At 38.3% G+C, this 18333-nt stretch overlaps 1 protein-coding gene across 2 annotated transcripts in view; it reads left to right on the top strand.

The window, feature by feature from the left end:
* KLHL2 (kelch like family member 2) overlaps positions 1-18333 on the top strand; it is a 141378-nt gene that overhangs the window by 15395 nt on the left and 107650 nt on the right. Inside the window, exon 3 of one of the 2 annotated variants that reach the window (XM_037830960.1) lies at positions 15582-15688. In XM_037830960.1, coding sequence (XP_037686888.1) covers positions 15582-15688 — 107 coding nt within the window. Of the gene's footprint in view, positions 1-15581; positions 15689-18333 lie in introns of those variants that run through there. The other variant, XM_037830961.1, reaches the window with a different exon arrangement.

An 18333-nucleotide genomic window follows, 5' to 3' on the forward strand; every position in this document is an offset into this window, starting at 1 on the left:
CCTTTCTGCTTCTGTTTGTCACATTTTGTGTGTGAACTACAAAATAGTACCACCTTGTTATTTTGTGCTTTACCCTTTCAGGAGCTGGTGTGCCACCAGGATGGTAGTTGATGCTGATTTTCAGAACAAAGAATGACCTTTGAATAGCCAGAATGTTGGCTGCTAGGTCTATAGCCAGGATTGTTTTAATGAAGTCGCAAACCAACAGGGTTTTAAAAAATGAATTATCTTTTGGGTTCACCAGAATCTTTTTCTTTTTTTTTAAATGTTAGTCTCCTCCTCCTATTTACCCCTTATAGCCAATTTGAGTAATTCTTTAAAAATAAAAAAAGTCTCTGAAGAGGTCTACTCCTTATGCAGCTGGAAATCATTAATTATTTCCTGTCTTGCATCAACTTCCTGCTGTCAGGAAAGGGTAGCTGAGAGTGGTTTCCTGACTTCTGGGAAGGGAAAATTTCCTTCCTTGTTCTCACCACTCTGTTCTTGGGCTCTAACCTCTAGGTAGTAAAATAACAGCTATGTCTGGATGGTGTTTTTATGAACCTTTGGGTGATGGAAGCTTAAATTTTAGGAGCAGAAGTTACTTTTCTTTCAGTTACAGTTGGTGTAAGGTGTGGGTGGGGGAATGGGGGTAGGGAATGGGAATTTTTTAAGGTTTAAATTACAGAATTCAGATTGTTTCATAGTAAAGGAACTTGGCATTTTCTTTACTGTTTTTTTTAACTGATATATATATTTTTTTTTTTTTTAGCAAGAGATCCAGAGGCCTAGCTCTATATCCCAAGCCAATATGAGCTTGAAAAGTTTAAATGTATTTGGTTTAACTTTAAAATTTCTGATTAAACCCTGCAGTCACTTCTCACACTTTTTATTTACCAAGTATTTATAAGCACCTGTTTCACCTTTGAAATCAGCTAGCATGCCCAAAAGGCAGTTTTGGACTTGGCCCATGCCCCCAAGGTTTTTGAGAGCTTCAGAGAATTGTTCAGAGAAGAGGATGAGGTGGTAAAAGGTTGTGTGCAAAATGTAGGTGCTGAAAAGGATTCTCACAGGACTGATCCACAATGGCCCACAGAGGCAGCCTTCATCTGGGCGTTGAAGAGAGTGCGGTAGGATTTAGATGGAGGAAGGGAGAGGGAAGGCCATTTCTGGTCTAGATAATTGCACATGCTCTAGGGGAGGGATAAACATAACCTGTTGGATAAAGTGAATAAAAGGTTCCTGTTCGAGAGTCTGTGTAGGAAAGGTTATGAAGTGAGAGGTGGAGAGAAGTGTGGCAGGATTAACTATCATGATGAATTTAGACTTAATTCTCCAGGCAGTGGGAATTGGTGAAGGTTTCTGAGAAAGGGAGTACAGCATTGTAAGATTAATGGTGCTGGAGAAACAATCCATCAGGGATGTGAAAGGATGGGTATAGTGCAGCAGCAAATGTAATTTAGCTCTTAACTTTAAAGTTCTCAAGCTTGGATGGTGGGGGCATGTTTGCAAAACACCAGCATTTTCAAAATCAAACCTGTAGCTCTTTACAGTGTTTATTATGTGCAACACATTGTCTTGGATCTGTGTGGCAGACAGAGAAGCAGTCTGTATCCCAGACCTAAGTTTTATTGAGAAAAGTAGACTTCAGGCTTTTGGAGATGATCAAATAAGAACTGTTAACAGGTAGCATTTTAGCCTTTATATAAATTTAAAACATAAGAACTTCTGTTTTTAGAATATGGGATAAGACTCTTTTAAAGTTTCAAGGAATATTAATAGGACCCACCCTATTTAGTTTTGTATCTGTTTAGAAGAAAGGTAATTTTTGATTCTTTGAAACTTTTCTGTAAGACTAAATCATATGAAGCAATTCAAATGTTCCCTTACATATTACACACAAACCATAAATATTTCCTTGTTCAGTTATAACAGCAGTTATTACATTCTAGAACATATTTAAACAAAAGGTCCTGAAGCAGGTGTTTTTGTGTTTTCTCTTAGGACTTTTTTAGACATCACGGACCCAGATTACTACTCAGATTAGATTATCTATTGTGTGTCTATGAAAAATTTGAGTTGTGGTTATTCTTTGGTTATTGTTTATTGTTGCTTAGATGTCAAGTGATTGAAACAGCAGACTTCAAGCATGTCTTTCTTTCTCTTCATAGCTTTACATCACTGTTTCAAAAAGGGATTTTAGGAAATTGCATAAAGTATGAATTTTTTTTTTTTTTTTGGTTATTGCTCTAACCTATGTATTTTCTTTCTGTAATAGAATACACCTGGTTTTTTTGTTTTCATATTGCATTAGAGTAAAATGTAAAGCATTCTTTGAAGGACAGAGCAATTGGGAAGAACCCTCAAATAAAGCAAACTTATTTTATTAAGACAGTTTGAGTTATTTTGAAGCCTATAGTCTCAGTTTAACTGGTAATCTTCTACAGTGTTTCTTAAACACTTGTGATTGATTTCTTATTAAGTGATATTTATTGAGCATGAATACAATCATTAAACATTTCCTAGAATGTGAAGAATGGATAGTAGTAAAAGAATTTATTTACTAAACCAACCTCATTTTCCTTTTCCCTCCCTCCATGTTACTGAATACCTACCATGTATGAGACACTGTGCTGCTTCAGTTTGATTTTAGTACCCCTCTTAAATCAGAAAATCCAAGCTTACTTTGGCTATTTTCTTTTAAATTATTAATAGCCAAGAGTATCTTCCTCATGATTTATTTAACAAGGGTTTTTTTTTCTTTGTACATAGTCTACATTTTCTATTATGTAGTCATGATTTTCACCCACACATTCAGAAACTCATCTCTGTATTATTGTTCCCCCTCTGAAATCCTTTAGCCTCCTCATCTCTCTACTCTGCCCACTTTCACCATCTTTTCCCTGTCCTTAATCTTTCTTCCCTTTATTTATAATTATTTTCCTCTTTTCCTTCTCTCAACTGTGACCTGGTTTTCTTTCAGGTCCCCAAATCTGTAGCTTGTTACCTTACCTTCTCTTCAGATATTCAGTATCATGCTTCCTTCAGTGTCTTTTTTTTTGTCTTCTTCCTGTTTTCCAGTGTCTTTTTTGTATCTCTTGTTTGTAATTTTTTACTGTCATCCTGTGATCTCAATACTATGTGAAAAAGAATGATAGATTTTCTGTTTCTAAGCCCCTTTACCAGTTTAAAGCGGTTTCTAAATCATTGACTATAGTATGTTTTCTTGTCTTTCAAGTTGACTGTTATCTCCTCCTGCTTTCCTCTTTGAAAATCTCAGTTCCCTGTTGAGGCAGCTACTGTTTTTCAGGACTCTGATTGCGGTGGTGAATCTTATTAAACCCAATATCTAGGTTTTCCCTGTACTTAACTGTCATGGAAATTTAGAGATGTTGCCTACCATCATGCTTTTAAGAAGAAGAAGAATGAAGACAGCAGAAACAGAGTTTTGTTGCTCATTAGGTTATTAACAAGACAGGCTGCATCTGCCTTGTCTATTAAATGACATTGCCAGTTATAGGAGGTTGGATTAAATGTGACTCATTTAAATTGGCAGTCAGGAAGGCTTTCACCTTTAAAACAGTTCATTTCCCTACCCCACCTCCTTCCATGCCAGGTCGCTTAACACTAGATGATATGGCTGTATCCTGAGCAGCATCTCTACGTCTGGCTCAGCCCTCTGCTTCTTGACCAGTTTCTAATTTCTTTGACTTTTGACCTGCTTTCTTTCTTTTTATGCCTTGCTCTGGTTTCTTTCTTCTAACACCTGATGCTCTTCTTATTGTTCCATAGTTCCCTATTGTACTTTCCTCCTTCAGGTCTCCACGCCAAAGCCCATACTGTTTTCTTTGCTTGAGGTTGTCTTGCTCCTTCTAGATTCTCAGCCTGTGATTTGTGTTTGCCCAGTGGACTCTGGCTAACAACTCACCTCACCAGCTTGGCACCTTGGGTGTTATTCCAATTCTGCTCCATGTAGCAGGAAGTGTCTCCGGATTTTTCCTGGCACCTTGAGGAAAAGAGGTAGACAGATGCCATAGAATCTCCCAATCACCCCCCATCCTCCCAGTAGAAAGTAAATTTCGTGTTTCATAGAACTAATAACTATTCTTGATATCTCAGAGCTCTGTGGCACATTTGACTTTAAGAACATATACACTGTGTATTTTAAAAGCAATGATATGTTTTATTAGTCTAATGAAATTCACTCATTTTCTATCCAAAAACCAAAGGGTGTGCTAGCATGTTCAGGCATGTTTCATTCATTTTCTAAGCAGTTTTTTTTCCTATGAGAACTTGTTATTGTTTCATTTATTGTTTCATTGTCATTTGTTGTTGTTTCATGATACTGTTTGGTTTAGGAGGCAGAGTGCCTTTTTTCTGTGCCATTTAATGGTTTTACGTGAGACCTAACTGCTTTTCTTTTCCCTTTAGATTTGAGCTTAAAAGTGACTTCCTCTCTGAAGCTTTCCTTTATGGTTGGGGCTGACCTCTCCTGTACATTCCTAATACCCCACACTTGTCCCATCTTAATAGTCCTGGCTGCATTTTGTAATTACCTTTTACCTTGTCTGTCTCCCCCACTGGACGGTAAACTGTTTGCTGTTGGAGACATTATCTTGTTTGTTACTGTGCTATTGTAGTACCTGACATAGTTCTTGGCACCTAGTAGACACTTTGTGGATGTTTGATGTAATAATAGATAAACGCGAACTTTGCTAAGTAACGACTTAAAAATTCCATTATTCTGAAAGCTTTTTCCTTCTGTAGTCCATTTCCTTATTAAATTTCAAATAATGAGAATATCAATTCAGAAACTCATCATGCCAGATTCTGGGCTGCTAAAACAAGTTTCTCTTATTTATATTGCTGACTTTTTATCTTCAGCCCTCTCTACCTTCTTGTAAACATGAATATTTGGAAATAGGTAGGGCTAGACTCAAGGTACACAGACTAGTTGAAAGATGAGAAGGTTTTTCATATCTCTCTTGATTTCATGTACTTTTTTTTTTTTTTTGATTTTTCCAGAGTTTGTTTATTTATTTATTTTTTAATCTTCATTTTATTGAGATATATTCACTTACCACGCAGTCATACAAAACAAATCGTACTTTCGATTGTTTACAGTATCATTACATAGTGGTACATTCATCACCCAAATCAATCCCTGACACCTTCATTAGCACACACACAAAAATAACAAGAATAATAATTAGAGTGAAAAAGAGCAATTGAAGTAAAAAAGAACACTGGGTACCTTTGTCTGTTTGTTTCCTTCCCCTATTTTTCTACTCATCCATCCATAAACTAGACAAAGTGGAGTGTGGTCCTTATGGCTTTCCCAATCCCATTGTCACCCCTCATAAGCTACATTTTTATACAACTGTCTTCGAGATTCATGGGTTCTGGGTTGTAGTTTGATAGTTTCAGGTATCCACCACCAGCTACCCCAATTCTTTAGAACCTAAAAAGGGTTGTCTAAAGTGTGCATAAGAGTGCCCACCAGAGTGACCTCTCGGCTCCTTTTGGAATCTTTCTGCCACTGAAGCTTATTTCATTTCCTTTCACGTCCCCCTTTTGGTCAGGAAGATGTTCTCTGTCCCACGATGCCGGGTCTACATTCCTCCCTGGGAGTCATATTCCACGTTGCCAGGGACATTCACTCCCCTGGGTGTCTGATCCCACGTAGGGGGGAGGGCACTGATTTCACCTTTCAAGTTGGCTTAGCCAGAGAGACAGGGCCACATCTGAGCAACAAAGAGGCATTCGGGAGGAGGCTCTTAGGCACAACCATAGGGAGGCCTAGCCTCTCCTTTGCAGCAACCGTCTTCCCAAGGGTAAAACCTGTGGTAGAGGGCTCAACCCATCAAACCACCAGTCCCCTATGTCTGTGGTCATGTTAGCAACCATGGAGGTGGGGTAGGCGAATACCCCTGCATTCTCCACAGTCTCCTCAAGGGGGAACTACATCTTTTTTTTTTTCCTTGTTTTTCTTTTTTTTTTTTTTTAACTTTCCCTTCTTTTTTAAATCAACTGTATGAAAAAAAAGTTAAAAAGAAAACAAACATACAATAAAAGAACATTTCAAAGAGACCATAACAAGGGAGTAAGAAAAAGACAACTAACCTAAGATAACTGCTTAACTTCCAACATGTTCCTACTTTACCCCAAGAAAGTTACCTAATATAGCAACATTTCTGTGGACTTGCTCCTACTATATCCATCAGAAATTAACAGACCATAGTCATTGCTGGGCATCCCCAGAACGTTAAATAGCTTATCTGTTCTTCTTGGATTATTGTTCCCCCTTCCTTAATTGCTCTCTATTGCTAGTTCCCCTACATTCTACATTATAAACCGTCTGTTTTACATTTTTCAAAGTTCACATTAGTGGTAGCATATAATATTTCTCTTTTTGTGCCTGGCTTATTTCGCTCAGCATTATGTCTTCAAGGTTCATCCACGTTGTCATATGTTTCATGAGATCGTTCCTTCTTACTGCCGCGTAGTATTCCAGTGTGTATATACCACATTTTATTTATCCACTCATCTGTTGAAGGACATTTGGGTTGTTTCCATCTCTTGGCAATTGTGAATAATGCTGCTATGAACATTGGCGTGCAGATATCTGTTCGTGTCACTGCTTTCCGATCTTCCGGGTATATCCCAACAAGTGCAATCGCTGGATCGAATGGTAACTCTATATCTAGTTTTCTAAGGAGCTGCCAGACTGACTTCCAGAGTGGCTGAACCATTATACAGTCCCACCAACAGTGAATAAGAGTTCCAATTTCTCCACATCCCCTCCAGCATTTGTAGTTTCCTGTTTGTTTTATGGCAGCCATTCTAACCGGTGTTAGATGGTATCTCATTGTGGTCTTAATTTGCATCTCTCTAATAGCTAGTGAAGCTGAACATTTTTTCATGTGTTTCTTGGCCATTTGTATTTGCTCTTCAGAGAACTGTCTTTTCATATCTTTTGCCCATTTTATAATTGGGCCATCTGTACTATTGTCATTGAGTTGTAGGATTTCTTTATATATGCAAGATATCAGTCTTTTGTGAGATACATGGTTTCCAGAAATTTTTTCCCATTGAGTTGGCTGCCTCTTTACCTTTTTGAGAAATTCCTTTGAGGTGCAGAAACTTCTAAGCTTGAGGAGTTCCCATTTATCTATTTTTTCTTTTGTTGCTTGTGCTTTGGGTGTAAAGTCTAGGAAGTGGCCGCCTAATACAAGGTCTTGAAGATGTTTTCCTACATTATCTTCTAGGAGTTTTATGGTACTTTCTTTTATATTGAGATCTTTGGTCCATTTTGAGTTAATTTTTGTGTAGGGGGTGAGGTAGGGGTCCTCTTTCATTCTTTTGGATATGGATATCCAACTCTCCCAGCCCCATTTGTTGAAAAGACCCTTATGACTCAGTTCAGTGACTTTGGGGGCCTTATCAAAGATCAGTCGGCCATAGATCTGAGGGTCTATCTCTGAATTCTCAATTCGATTCCATTGATCTATATGTCTATCTTTGTGCCAGTACCATGCTGTTTTGGCAACTGTGGCTTTATAATAAGCTTCAAAGTCAGGGAGTGTAAGTCCTCCCACTTCGTTTTTCTTTTTTAGAGTGTCTTTAGCAATTCGAGGCATCTTCCCTTTCCAAATAAATTTGATAACTAGCTTTTCCAAGTCTGCAAAGTAGGTTGTTGGAATTTTGATTGGGATTGCATTGAATCTGTAGATGAGTTTGGGTAGAATTGACATCTTAATGACATTTAGTCTTCCTATCCATGAACATGGAATATTTTTCCATCTTTTAAGGTCCCCTTCTATTTCTTTTAGTAGAGTTATGTAGTTTTCTTTGTATAGGTCTTTTACATCTTTGGTTAAGTTTATTCCTAGGTACTTGATTTTTTTAGTTGCTATTGAAAATGATATCTTTTTCTTGAGTGTCTCTTCTGTTTGTTCATTTCTAGCATATAGAAACATTACTGACTTATGTGCATTAACCTTGTATCCCGCTACTTTGCTAAATTTGTTTATTAGCTCTAGTAGGTGTATCGTTGATTTCTCAGGGTTTTCTAGATATAGGATCATATCATCTGCAAACAATGACAGTTTTACTTCTTCTTTTCCAATTTGGATGCCTTTTATTTCTTTGTCTTGCCAGATTGCCCTGGCTAGCACTTCCAGCACAATGTTGAATAACAGTGGTGACAGCGGGCATTCTTGTCTTGTTCCTGATCTTAGAGGGAAGGCTTTCAGTCTCTCACCATTGAGTACTGTGCTGGCTGTGGGTTTTTCATATATGCTCTTTATCATGTTGAGGAAGTTTCCTTCAATTCCTACCTTTTGAAGTGTTTTTATCAAAAAGGGATGTTGGATTTTGTCAAATGCTTTTTCAGCATCTATTGAGATGATCAATTCATTTTTCCCTTTTGAGTTTTTAATGTGTTGTAATACATTGATTGTTTTTCTTATGTTGAACCATCCTTGCATGCCTGGAATGAACCCCACTTGATCATGGTGTATGATTTTTTTAATATGTCTTTGGATTCGATTTGCAAGTATTTTGTTGAGGATTTTTGCATCTATATTCATTAGGGAGATTGGCCGGTAGTTTTCCTTTTTTGTAGCATCTTTGCCTGGTTTTGGTATTAGATTGATGTTAGCTTCATAAAATGAGTTAGGTAGTGTTCCATTTTCTTCAATGTTTTGAAAGAGTTTGAGTAAGATTGGTGTCAGTTCTTTCTGGAAAGTTTGGTAGAATTCCCCTGTGAAGCCATCTGGCCCTGGGCATTTATTTGTGGGAAGATTTTTGATGACTGATTGGATCTCTTTGCTTGTGATGGGTTGGTTGAGGTCTTCTATTTCTTCTCTGGTCATTCTAGGTTGTTCATATGTTTCCAGGAAATTGTCCATTTCTTTTACATTGTCCAGTTTGTTGCCATACAGTTGTTCATAATATCCTCTTATAATTTTTTTAATTTCTTCAGGATCTGCAGTTATGTCACCTTTTTCATTCATTATTTTGTTTATATGGGTCTTCTCTCTTTTTTATTTTGTCAGTCTAGCTAGGGGCTTGTCAATCTTGTTGATCTTCTCAAAGAACCAACTTTTGGTGATATTTATCCTCTCTATTGTTTTTTTGTTCTCTATGTCATTTATTTCGGCTTTAATCCTTGTTATTTCTTTTCTTCTACTTGGTTTAGGATTGGTTTGTTGTTCATTTTCTAGCTTCTTCAGTTGATCCATTAGTTCTTTGATTTTGGCTCTTTCTTCCTTTTTAATATATGCGTTTAGTGCTATAAATTTCCCCCTTAGCACTGCTTTTGCTGCATCCCATAGGTTTTGGTATGTTGTGTTCTCATTTTCATTCGTCTCTATATATTTAGCAATTTCTCTTGCTATTTCTTCTGTAACCCACTGATTGTTTAGGAGTGTGTTGTTTAACCTCCAGGTATTTGTGAATTTTCTAAGTCTCTGATGGTTATTGACTTCTAATTGTATTCCATTGTGGTCAGAGAATGTGCTTTGAATAATTTCAATCTTTTTAAATTTATTGAGGCTTGTTTTATGTCCCAGCATATGATCTATTCTGGAGAAAGTTCCGTGAGCACTAGAAAAGTATGTGTATCCTGGTGCTTTGGGATGTAATGACCTGTATATGTCTGTTAAATCTAATTCATTTATCAGATTGTTTAGGTTTTCAATTTCCTTATTGGTCTTCTGTCTGGTTGATCTATCTATAGGAGAGAGTGATGTGTTGAAGTCTCCCACAATTATTGTGGAAACATCAATTGCTTCCTTTAGTTTTGCCAGTGTTTGTCTCATGTATTTTGTGGCACCTTGATTGGGTGCATAGACATTTACGATTGTTATTTCTTCTTGCTGAATTGCCCCTTTTATTAGTATGTAGTGGCCTTCTTTGTCTCTCAAAACATCCCTGCATTTGAAGTCTATTTTATCTGCGATTAATATTGCTACACCTGCTTTCTTTTGGCTGTAGCTTGCATGAAATATTTTTTTCCATCCTTTCACTTTCAGTTTCTTTGTGTCCCTGTGTCTAAGATGAGTCTCTTGTATGCAACATATTGATGGTTCATTTTTTTTGAGCCATTCTGCGAATCTATATCTTTTAATTGGGGAGTTTAATCCATTTACATTCAACGTTATAACCGTGAAGGCATTTCGTGAATCAGCCATCTTATCCTTTGGTTTATGTTTGTCATATTTTTCCCCTCTGTCTATTAATATCCTTTATTGTACCCATACCGAATGTCTTTGGCACTGAACCTTTCTCCAAGTCTCTCCGTCCTTTCTTTGTTTCTCTGTCTGTAGGGCTCCCTTTAGTATCTCCAGTAGGGCAGGTCTCTTGTTAGCAAATTCTCTCAGCATTTGTTTGTCTGTGAAAAATTTAAGCTCTCCCTCAAATTTGAAGGAGAGCTTTGCTGGATAAAGTATTCTTGGCTGGAAATTTTTCTCACTCAGAATTTTAAATATATCGTGCCACTGCCTTCTCGCCTCCATGGTGGCTGCTGAGTAGTCACTACTTAGTCTTATGCTGTTTCCTTTGTATGTGGTGAATTGCTTTTCTCTTGCCGCTTTCAGAACTTGCTCCTTCTGTGTTTGACAGTGTGATCAGTATATGTCTCGGAGTGGGTTTATTTGGATTTATTCTATTTGGAGTTCGCTGAGCATTTATGATTTGTGTATTTATGTTGTTCAGAAGATTTGGGAAGTTTTCCCCAACAATTTCTTTGAATACTCTTCCTAGACCTTTACCCTTTTCTTCCCCTTCTGGGACACCAATGAGTCTTATATTCGGACGTTTCATATTATCTATCATATCCCTGAGGTCCATTTCGATTTTTTCAATTTTTTTCCCCATTCTTTCTTTTATGCTTTCATTTTCCATTCTGTCATCTTCCACGTCACTGATTCGTTGTTCAGCTTCCTCTAGTCTTGTACTATGAGTGTCCAGAATCTTTTTAATTTGGTCAACAGTTTCTTTAATTTCCATAAGATCATCCATTTTTTTATTTAGTCTTGCAATGTCTTCTTTATGCTCTTCTAGAGTCTTCTTGATTTCCTTTGTATCCCGTACTAGGGTCTCATTGTTCATCTTTAGTTCTTTGAGTAGCTGCTCTAGGTGCTGTGTCTCTTCTGGTATTTTGATTTGGGTGCTTGGGCTTGGGTTATCCATATTGTCTGGTTTTTTCATATGCTTTATAATTTTCTGTTGTTTTTGCCCTCGTGGCATTTGCTGAACTTGATAGGGTTCTTTTAGGATGTGTAGACCAATTGAAGTCCTTATCTCTGATTTATCAGATCTACAGCTTCGTGGAGTACACTTTCTCTAACTAACCAGCAGGTGGCGTCCACGAGCCACCTGTTCTCCACAAGCCAGTTCTCCCCTGTTTAGCCTTTTTGGTGAGTGGGGGAGTGAGTCTTGTGGGGTCCAATTGGTGTACCAAGCTTGCGTGTGTAGTTGGTGTTGCCTTCCCTGTATATGGGGCGTGTTTCTGGGCAGTCAGGGAGGGGGGGTGGCTCTAACAATCAAATCTCCCTGGTGATCCTAGAGTTTTAAAGCTGCTGCAATAGTCTAATCCTTCAGTTCAGTCCTGCCACAGTTTGTCTCTGCCACTGACCCACAAGTCCTTGTTATTGGTGTATGGCTCCTGTGAGTTGCTAGTGGGCCCCTCTTCCAGGCCGTGCACCCCGGGTCCTCTGTTGAGGGATGACTGTGCTATGTCACAGGTGAGTGCCGTCCCCCCAGGGCAGTTCTGGGCTGCTGGGCTGTGTAGGGAGGCTCCCAGTCTGCTGAAATGATGGCTGAATGGGGCTTTGTTAATTCACACTGCTCTACCTTCCCAACTCTGGGACAATCAGCTGAGGTTGCAGGGAAGGCTAATGTCCACGCCCAGTTTTGTGGTGTGTGCCTGTTATTTGAAGCACTCCCGTCACACTGGGTTGTCTGGGGCAGCTCTGGGTTATGGGGCTGGCAATGGGCAGGAGTGTTTCCTGTCCACCAGGATGATGGCTGTGAGCGGACACCCCCCTTTTCTTGGGAAGTTGTGGTGTTTAGTGAATTTTCTCAGCCACTGGATTATTGCATTTTGTCTCAGAGCTCTCTTAGTTCTGCTCTTGGCTTGACCTACCCAAATTGCAGGTCTTTGAAGCTTTCTGTATTGGGCTTCTTAGAGTAATTGTTTTAGAAAAAGAAAAAAGGATTAAAAAAAAAAAAAAAGGGGGGGGCCCTCCTCACAGATCTAATGGGTTATTGAAATGCTAAGAGACAAAGCAACCAGGGCCATTAAGGAAAGGTCCACAGGGCAGAGAGATCAGCTTTTCTACGGGATTTGCATATGCGCCTCAGGGCCTGAGCTGGGGCTTGAGCTCTGCCCTTCCCCTTTCTATGTTCACCAGAACTCCAAAAATCCTCCGCTTTTATTTTGGAGTTTTTCGTGTTGTTTTTTTTCTCTATGGCTGTCTCCTCTCTGCTGGGCTGGCTGCTCTCAGATTCTCTGGTGTCTGGTCTCAGTCTATCTATGGTTGGAGTTTGTATCAGTAGAATGAGTTTCCGATAAGGGCTGCCACTGCAGTTCTCCCTTCTCCTTCCCGGAGCTGACAGCCCCTCCTCCCACAGGACTGAGCCTGGCAGGGAGGGGCGCGGGTCCCCTGGCTGCAAAAACTTACAGATTTCGCTGATCTCAGCAGTTCCACGTTTTCATGAATGTTGTATGAAGTATGCCCAAAGTCAGATTGCTCTGTGATGTCCAGTCCATGCAGTTTCTGGCTTTCTACCTACTTTCCTGGAGGAGTAACTAAAACATACAGCTCACCAGTCTGCCATCTTGCCCCGCCTCCTCATGTACTTTTTAAAATATGTTATTGCTGGAGACAAAAGATAAAAAATAAAGCATTAAAATTAAGTATGTTATTGATTTGTAATGTGGCCCTTAAACTCAGTGTGACCTGACCCAGGGTATGCTTACAGAATATTTTGGCAATGTTTTAACTTTATTGGTTAACTCATATCAACTAATAAACCAGTAAGGTCGAGCTAATTATGTGTCAGCCATCATGTGCTATGCCAGACAGTTGGGATCAATGAGTAATTGTAATTGAAGCTGAATGTAATTAATTACTTGCTTTTGAAGTATTCAAGTATAATTCCACTTAAGTTCCATCATGAAATTGGAGCACTAGAAAGGATTCTGACAAAAGGAGATTTGGCATAAAGATGCACTTGACTCATGTTTGAGTTATGTCCAAATCCCCAGGCCACAATAGAAAAATCTGGATGCCCCTATTCTAGAAAGGCGGTGTGAACTCTGCTTGATTCCTGTCCTCCTCCCTCTTCTCCTTCGCTCACACCTTTCTCTCTCTCTGTTCTTATTGTTCCACGGTTCCCCATTGTGCTTTCCGGCTTCAGGTCTCCATGCCACAGCCCATACTGTTCTCTTTGCTCGGGGTACTCTTTCTCCCTCTAGATCCTGCTAACTCCTGGTTTTAGAACTCAGCTTAGTGTCAGTAGCTGAAGGAAGGCTTTTCTGACCACCCGTCTAATTTAGATGCTCTTTATTATGGTGCTTTCCACTTGATCCTTTAATTGTTGCATTGACAGTCCTTTCCACTAGCCTCCTTAAGGGCAGAAATGATCTTGCTCTGCTTTGTCCAATGAATGAATAAACTTTATTTGATTTTTCTAAGTGTTGTGGGGTCAGTGCTAAAAATCCAATAGAATTGGGCCTTTTATAAGTTATATATAGAACTTGAAAGGTAGTTTCTAGTATATAGTATGTCAAATAATAAATAGTTATTTTATTTATAATTTCTATTCTATGTTTTATTCAAATTTTAACACATTAAAGCTTTAATCTTTAAAACCACACCACACAGCTTTGTGTAGTGGTTAAGAGGTCTGGTGTCACACTCCATGGATTTAAATCCTGGCTTTGCCACTAGTTGGGGAATGTTAGGAAGTTTATTCATCTTATGACTGGGTTTCCCCAGTTATAACTTAGGAATAATAATAATAATACTTCATAAGAGTGTGGTGGGGATTAAATGAAATTATACATGCAGATAAATCTCCTTCATAGTATCCTCCTGAAAACACCACTGACTTTTCCCACCTTGGTTATTTGTGAACCTACGGAATTTGTGGAATTGCAGAGTGATTTTATATTCTCAGAGCAGACGACAGACTTTGTCACTTCTCCACACTAACCTGTAGGAATTACAAGTTAGTGACATTGTGCCACCTTTTATGACTCTCATATGGGACCTGCCTTATGTCTCATACAGCATTGTGAGCCTTTAAGTCAGTATCACCCATGAGCCATCCTTCAGTCTAAATGGCACAGCAAGTTCATCAACAGTGAGACCCTGGAATGCAGTCATCACTGGTACTGCATACTCCTTTTGCTGACAGTTTCTCATAGATGGAAGAGAGAATAGACGCCATTAGGATCTCAGAAAGTTTTGGTGTGAACTCAACAGGAACAAGTTTGTAAGCATTGAAGACAAGTGGAAAAATTTTAAAACTTAGTTAAGCTTGTACAAAAGTGTTGCTTGTAAGCTACCAGAAAATTACAGAAGTAGGCAGGCCGCCCTGGTAGGAAATAGGTGTAATAGTTGGAGGGCGAGGGGAAGTGTGACCTAAGTACGCTTTACACATACACATAAATACAGTGCTCAGAGATTTGAGGTGTGGAAAGGACTTCTGGTTTCACCACACCAGTTTCAGCCATAAGTGACATGAAAATGGTTATAATTGTCAGCAAGGTAGGTTTTAGACTCAGAACATTCTTGCCTGTTTTGAAATAAGTGTCAGCAACCTTTTTTGCCAAAAATCTATTCTGTGACATTCTTAATTTTACTGAAGAGTCTGATCTAGCACCCCATATAACATGTAAAAATGCTCACTGCATGTTTTTTAATTAAAATGGCTATTTTATAGTTGGATCTATCATTAGGGTTGCTGAATAATGGTATAAGGCAACAAAATGCTCTTTAGTTTTATATGTGGTAATCTTTTCTGGCCTTGAGGATTACAATATTTTGTATTGGTAAAATATTCTGATTAAGATAAACTTCAAATGCTCAAGTGTCTTTTAAGCAGCAGGTGATGAATAGAATTGAATATAATTTTATCTTTGCTTGAGACCCACAGTCATGTTTTTTGGTACCCTGACACAGTTTAGTTTTCTGTGAGTGTTATTTTTACTTCTTCTTAATGTCAGACTGTCATCTGCCACAGCTGCCATTTTTGTTCTCAATTCATAACAACCTCCCCTTTTACAGTCCATTGATGGTTTGCTGCCCATAATTTCCTTTAGGTTGAGACATCAATAATCAAGTTTGGAAAGATTTCTCTATTAAATAAAGGCAAGATTCTGAGTGAGGGCCCAAGGTACATTGAGCCTTTGTCACAAATAGTTTCTACATACTTGGTCAGTTTTAAGGATGCTGTTCTAATGGTTGGCTGTTAAAGTTATTCTCAACTTCAGAAAAGTGGACTTTAACTGTAATTTGCACACGGTATTCAGTACATTTATTACTGGTATCATCTTATATTTTTTCTCCCCTCTGCTTCGTAAACAGTCAGAATTTGCTCTGCGATGTCACACTTGTGGCCGAAGACATGGAAATCTCTGCTCATAGAGTGGTGCTGGCCGCCTGTAGTCCTTATTTTCATGCCATGTTTACAGGTATGAAAGACTTCACTTACGGTTATTTTTGTAATGTACACGGATCTGATCTTTGTTTTTTCTTTTCACATTTTCTTTTGTTTTTAATATTTTATTCATATGAAGTTAAGCATTTTAATGGTAGTAAACACTTTTGTTCATTCCAAATTCCTCATCTTTGATTTCCATTGCTGTGATCAATAAATATATACACATACTAACAATCTTATGCTCAACTTTTACTTTTACATTTGTATTTACATTTATTGGTTCAGTTCACCCCCACCCCCTGCCATTTATAACAGCTTTTTGACCCTTCGCTATTTTGGGAAAAGGAAAGTACTTTTATGTTTCAGATTTTTAAAAATGGTTTTCACATTTGTTCCATCCAGTGTTTACAGTGGACAAAGAGGTGTTTCATGTGCTTTAATTTGGAATTGTAAGAAAGTAGGATAGTTTTCTACAAGCTTAGATTTTACTTAGGCAACTGATTGTAAAAAGATATAGAATGATTTTAGTACTTCTGGAAAAGAAGTAATTTATGTCCACTAAACTTAAAGTGCTTAACCTCATTCTTAAAATCAAATATATAATACTGTGCAAAGAAATTATCTTTTCCATCAGTGAACTTACAATCTTAGGGTTTTGGTAGGACAAACAGAATACCTATAAATAAAATATAGTTGTACAAAAAAGTGGAAATACAAAGCTATTCATATTTCAATCACTAGTAAGTACCTCCTATTTTGCTAGGAGCAAACATTTTACTAGATAGTGCAAGGAATACAAAAGCAGTATACCTCACATTTTGCTAGATCATGCAAGGAATACAAAAGCAATGCTTATGAATAGAGGGTCTGACATTTCCTGAAACATAATGGATGTAAAGTATTCACACAGATGAAGACGAGTTCAGGAGGCAATGTGGAGAAAATGGGCTTTCTGTGGGATGTCTCAGGAGTAGAGAGGGGACTGGAGCCTCCCTCACTTTTCAGCCTATTGCAGCCTTGCTGTTCTTGAATAGAGCTGTATAATCAGGAATATAGGAAGGATAGCAGGAGTTGAAAGCGAAGTTGTGGGAGTAATTGGGAGGGCGCCTTCAGTTGAGGCTGATTTGAAAAGCTGATACTAATGAAGTGAGGCTAGTCAGATTTTTGTGTTTGGGTTCACTTCATTCTCTTGGTTTAGATCTTATTTATTATTCCTGGACACTGTTTAAAGAGAATCTCTAGGTTTGTAAGAGGAAGACTTGGTCTGGAATGTGTTGGCCTAATTTAGGAATTCCCTAAAGAAGTGCTGTCCCTTCAAATTGGCCTTTCCCTCAGATGACACTGCTATTACCACTTCCTTATCAGAATTACTGGGCCTTTGGGAAACTCACTTGATCATTCTGTGCTTCAGTTTCTCCATCTGGAGTTTGGATGACAGCATTACCTACTTCATGGGATTTTTGTGAGGCTTAAATGAGATCATATTTGTGAATTTCTTAAGACTTTATTTGGCATTTGAAAATGCTCAGTGAATGTTGACAATAATTATGATCATCTTTTTTTTTTTTTAACACTGAATACCTGAATTTCTTTATTCTATATTCTGTGAGAATAGTATATTGAGAAAGCCTTAGGCTAAACAATTTTTTTTTTGTTAAAAATGTTTTATTTTCCACAGAGTAACAAAAATACAATATTAACTCAGAACTATGAGATCAAAGTTAGTTTCCTTTCCCCTCTAAAGGCATCACTTAGAGTCTCCAGATTCCCTGAGCCTTAGACACCTGGAGAAATGGATACTAGAGGGAGATGAGAGAGCTTGTTATGTCTTCAGCTTTCTTTTTTTTTCCCCCACTGGAATAATATTTAATTTTTTTTCCTTGGCAAAAAAATCAAGTGTTACATTTTTAAAAACAGAAAATCCCAACCAATAAAACGCATTACCCATCACAGAAGAGGGTGAGGCAATATTACAAAACATCCTACTTAAGATCTTTTTTTTTTCCTTTTTTTTTAATACAAGTTAGTTTAAAATGATAGAAGTTCTGTGAGAACTAAGAAATCTACAGCCTGTAGTTTAATAATAGAAAAAAAATTAAGACAATTAAAAGATCTATAGCATCCAACATTTTGCTTAATTCCCTGTTTATAACACCTATTTCTCTAGGTTAGAAGAATTTTTCAGAACCAGTGGTGTATGTCTTGTACCACCAAATTAGGGTGGACTTGTTGTCTCCCGTCCCCAGCAGTTCCCGGTCATCAAGGGCTGGACACTGTTTCTTATAGTCTCCCCCTATGTTCAGAGCAGAGGAGGATACTGAGAAAGTAACTTAAAATTTGGGGTGCAGGAGTAAATATGACTTTTCCTTTCCCCACAGTGGGCTGTTGACAGAGAAGCAGTGTATGTGCTTAGAGGAGAGGAGGAATTGGTGGGTGGGAACAGCTGTTAGTTCTCTGCAACATGATGCATAAAAAGCAGGGAACAACCGGACATCACAGTCAGTCAGTTGCCTGCAAGTTTAAAAATCTTGGACTTACTAGACAGTTCAGGGGAGGAAGAAATTACTCATCATGTCGATGCTGTTATGTGCACAGTGTTGCTGGCTGCAGGCCACCCCACCACCTTCCCAAGGCTGAGCCTACAGAGTTGGAGGGATGGCTCCAACCCCAGCTCCA

This window comes from Choloepus didactylus, chromosome 3 (genome assembly GCF_015220235.1).
Source record: "Choloepus didactylus isolate mChoDid1 chromosome 3, mChoDid1.pri, whole genome shotgun sequence".
Taxonomy (NCBI): domain Eukaryota; kingdom Metazoa; phylum Chordata; class Mammalia; order Pilosa; family Megalonychidae; genus Choloepus; species Choloepus didactylus.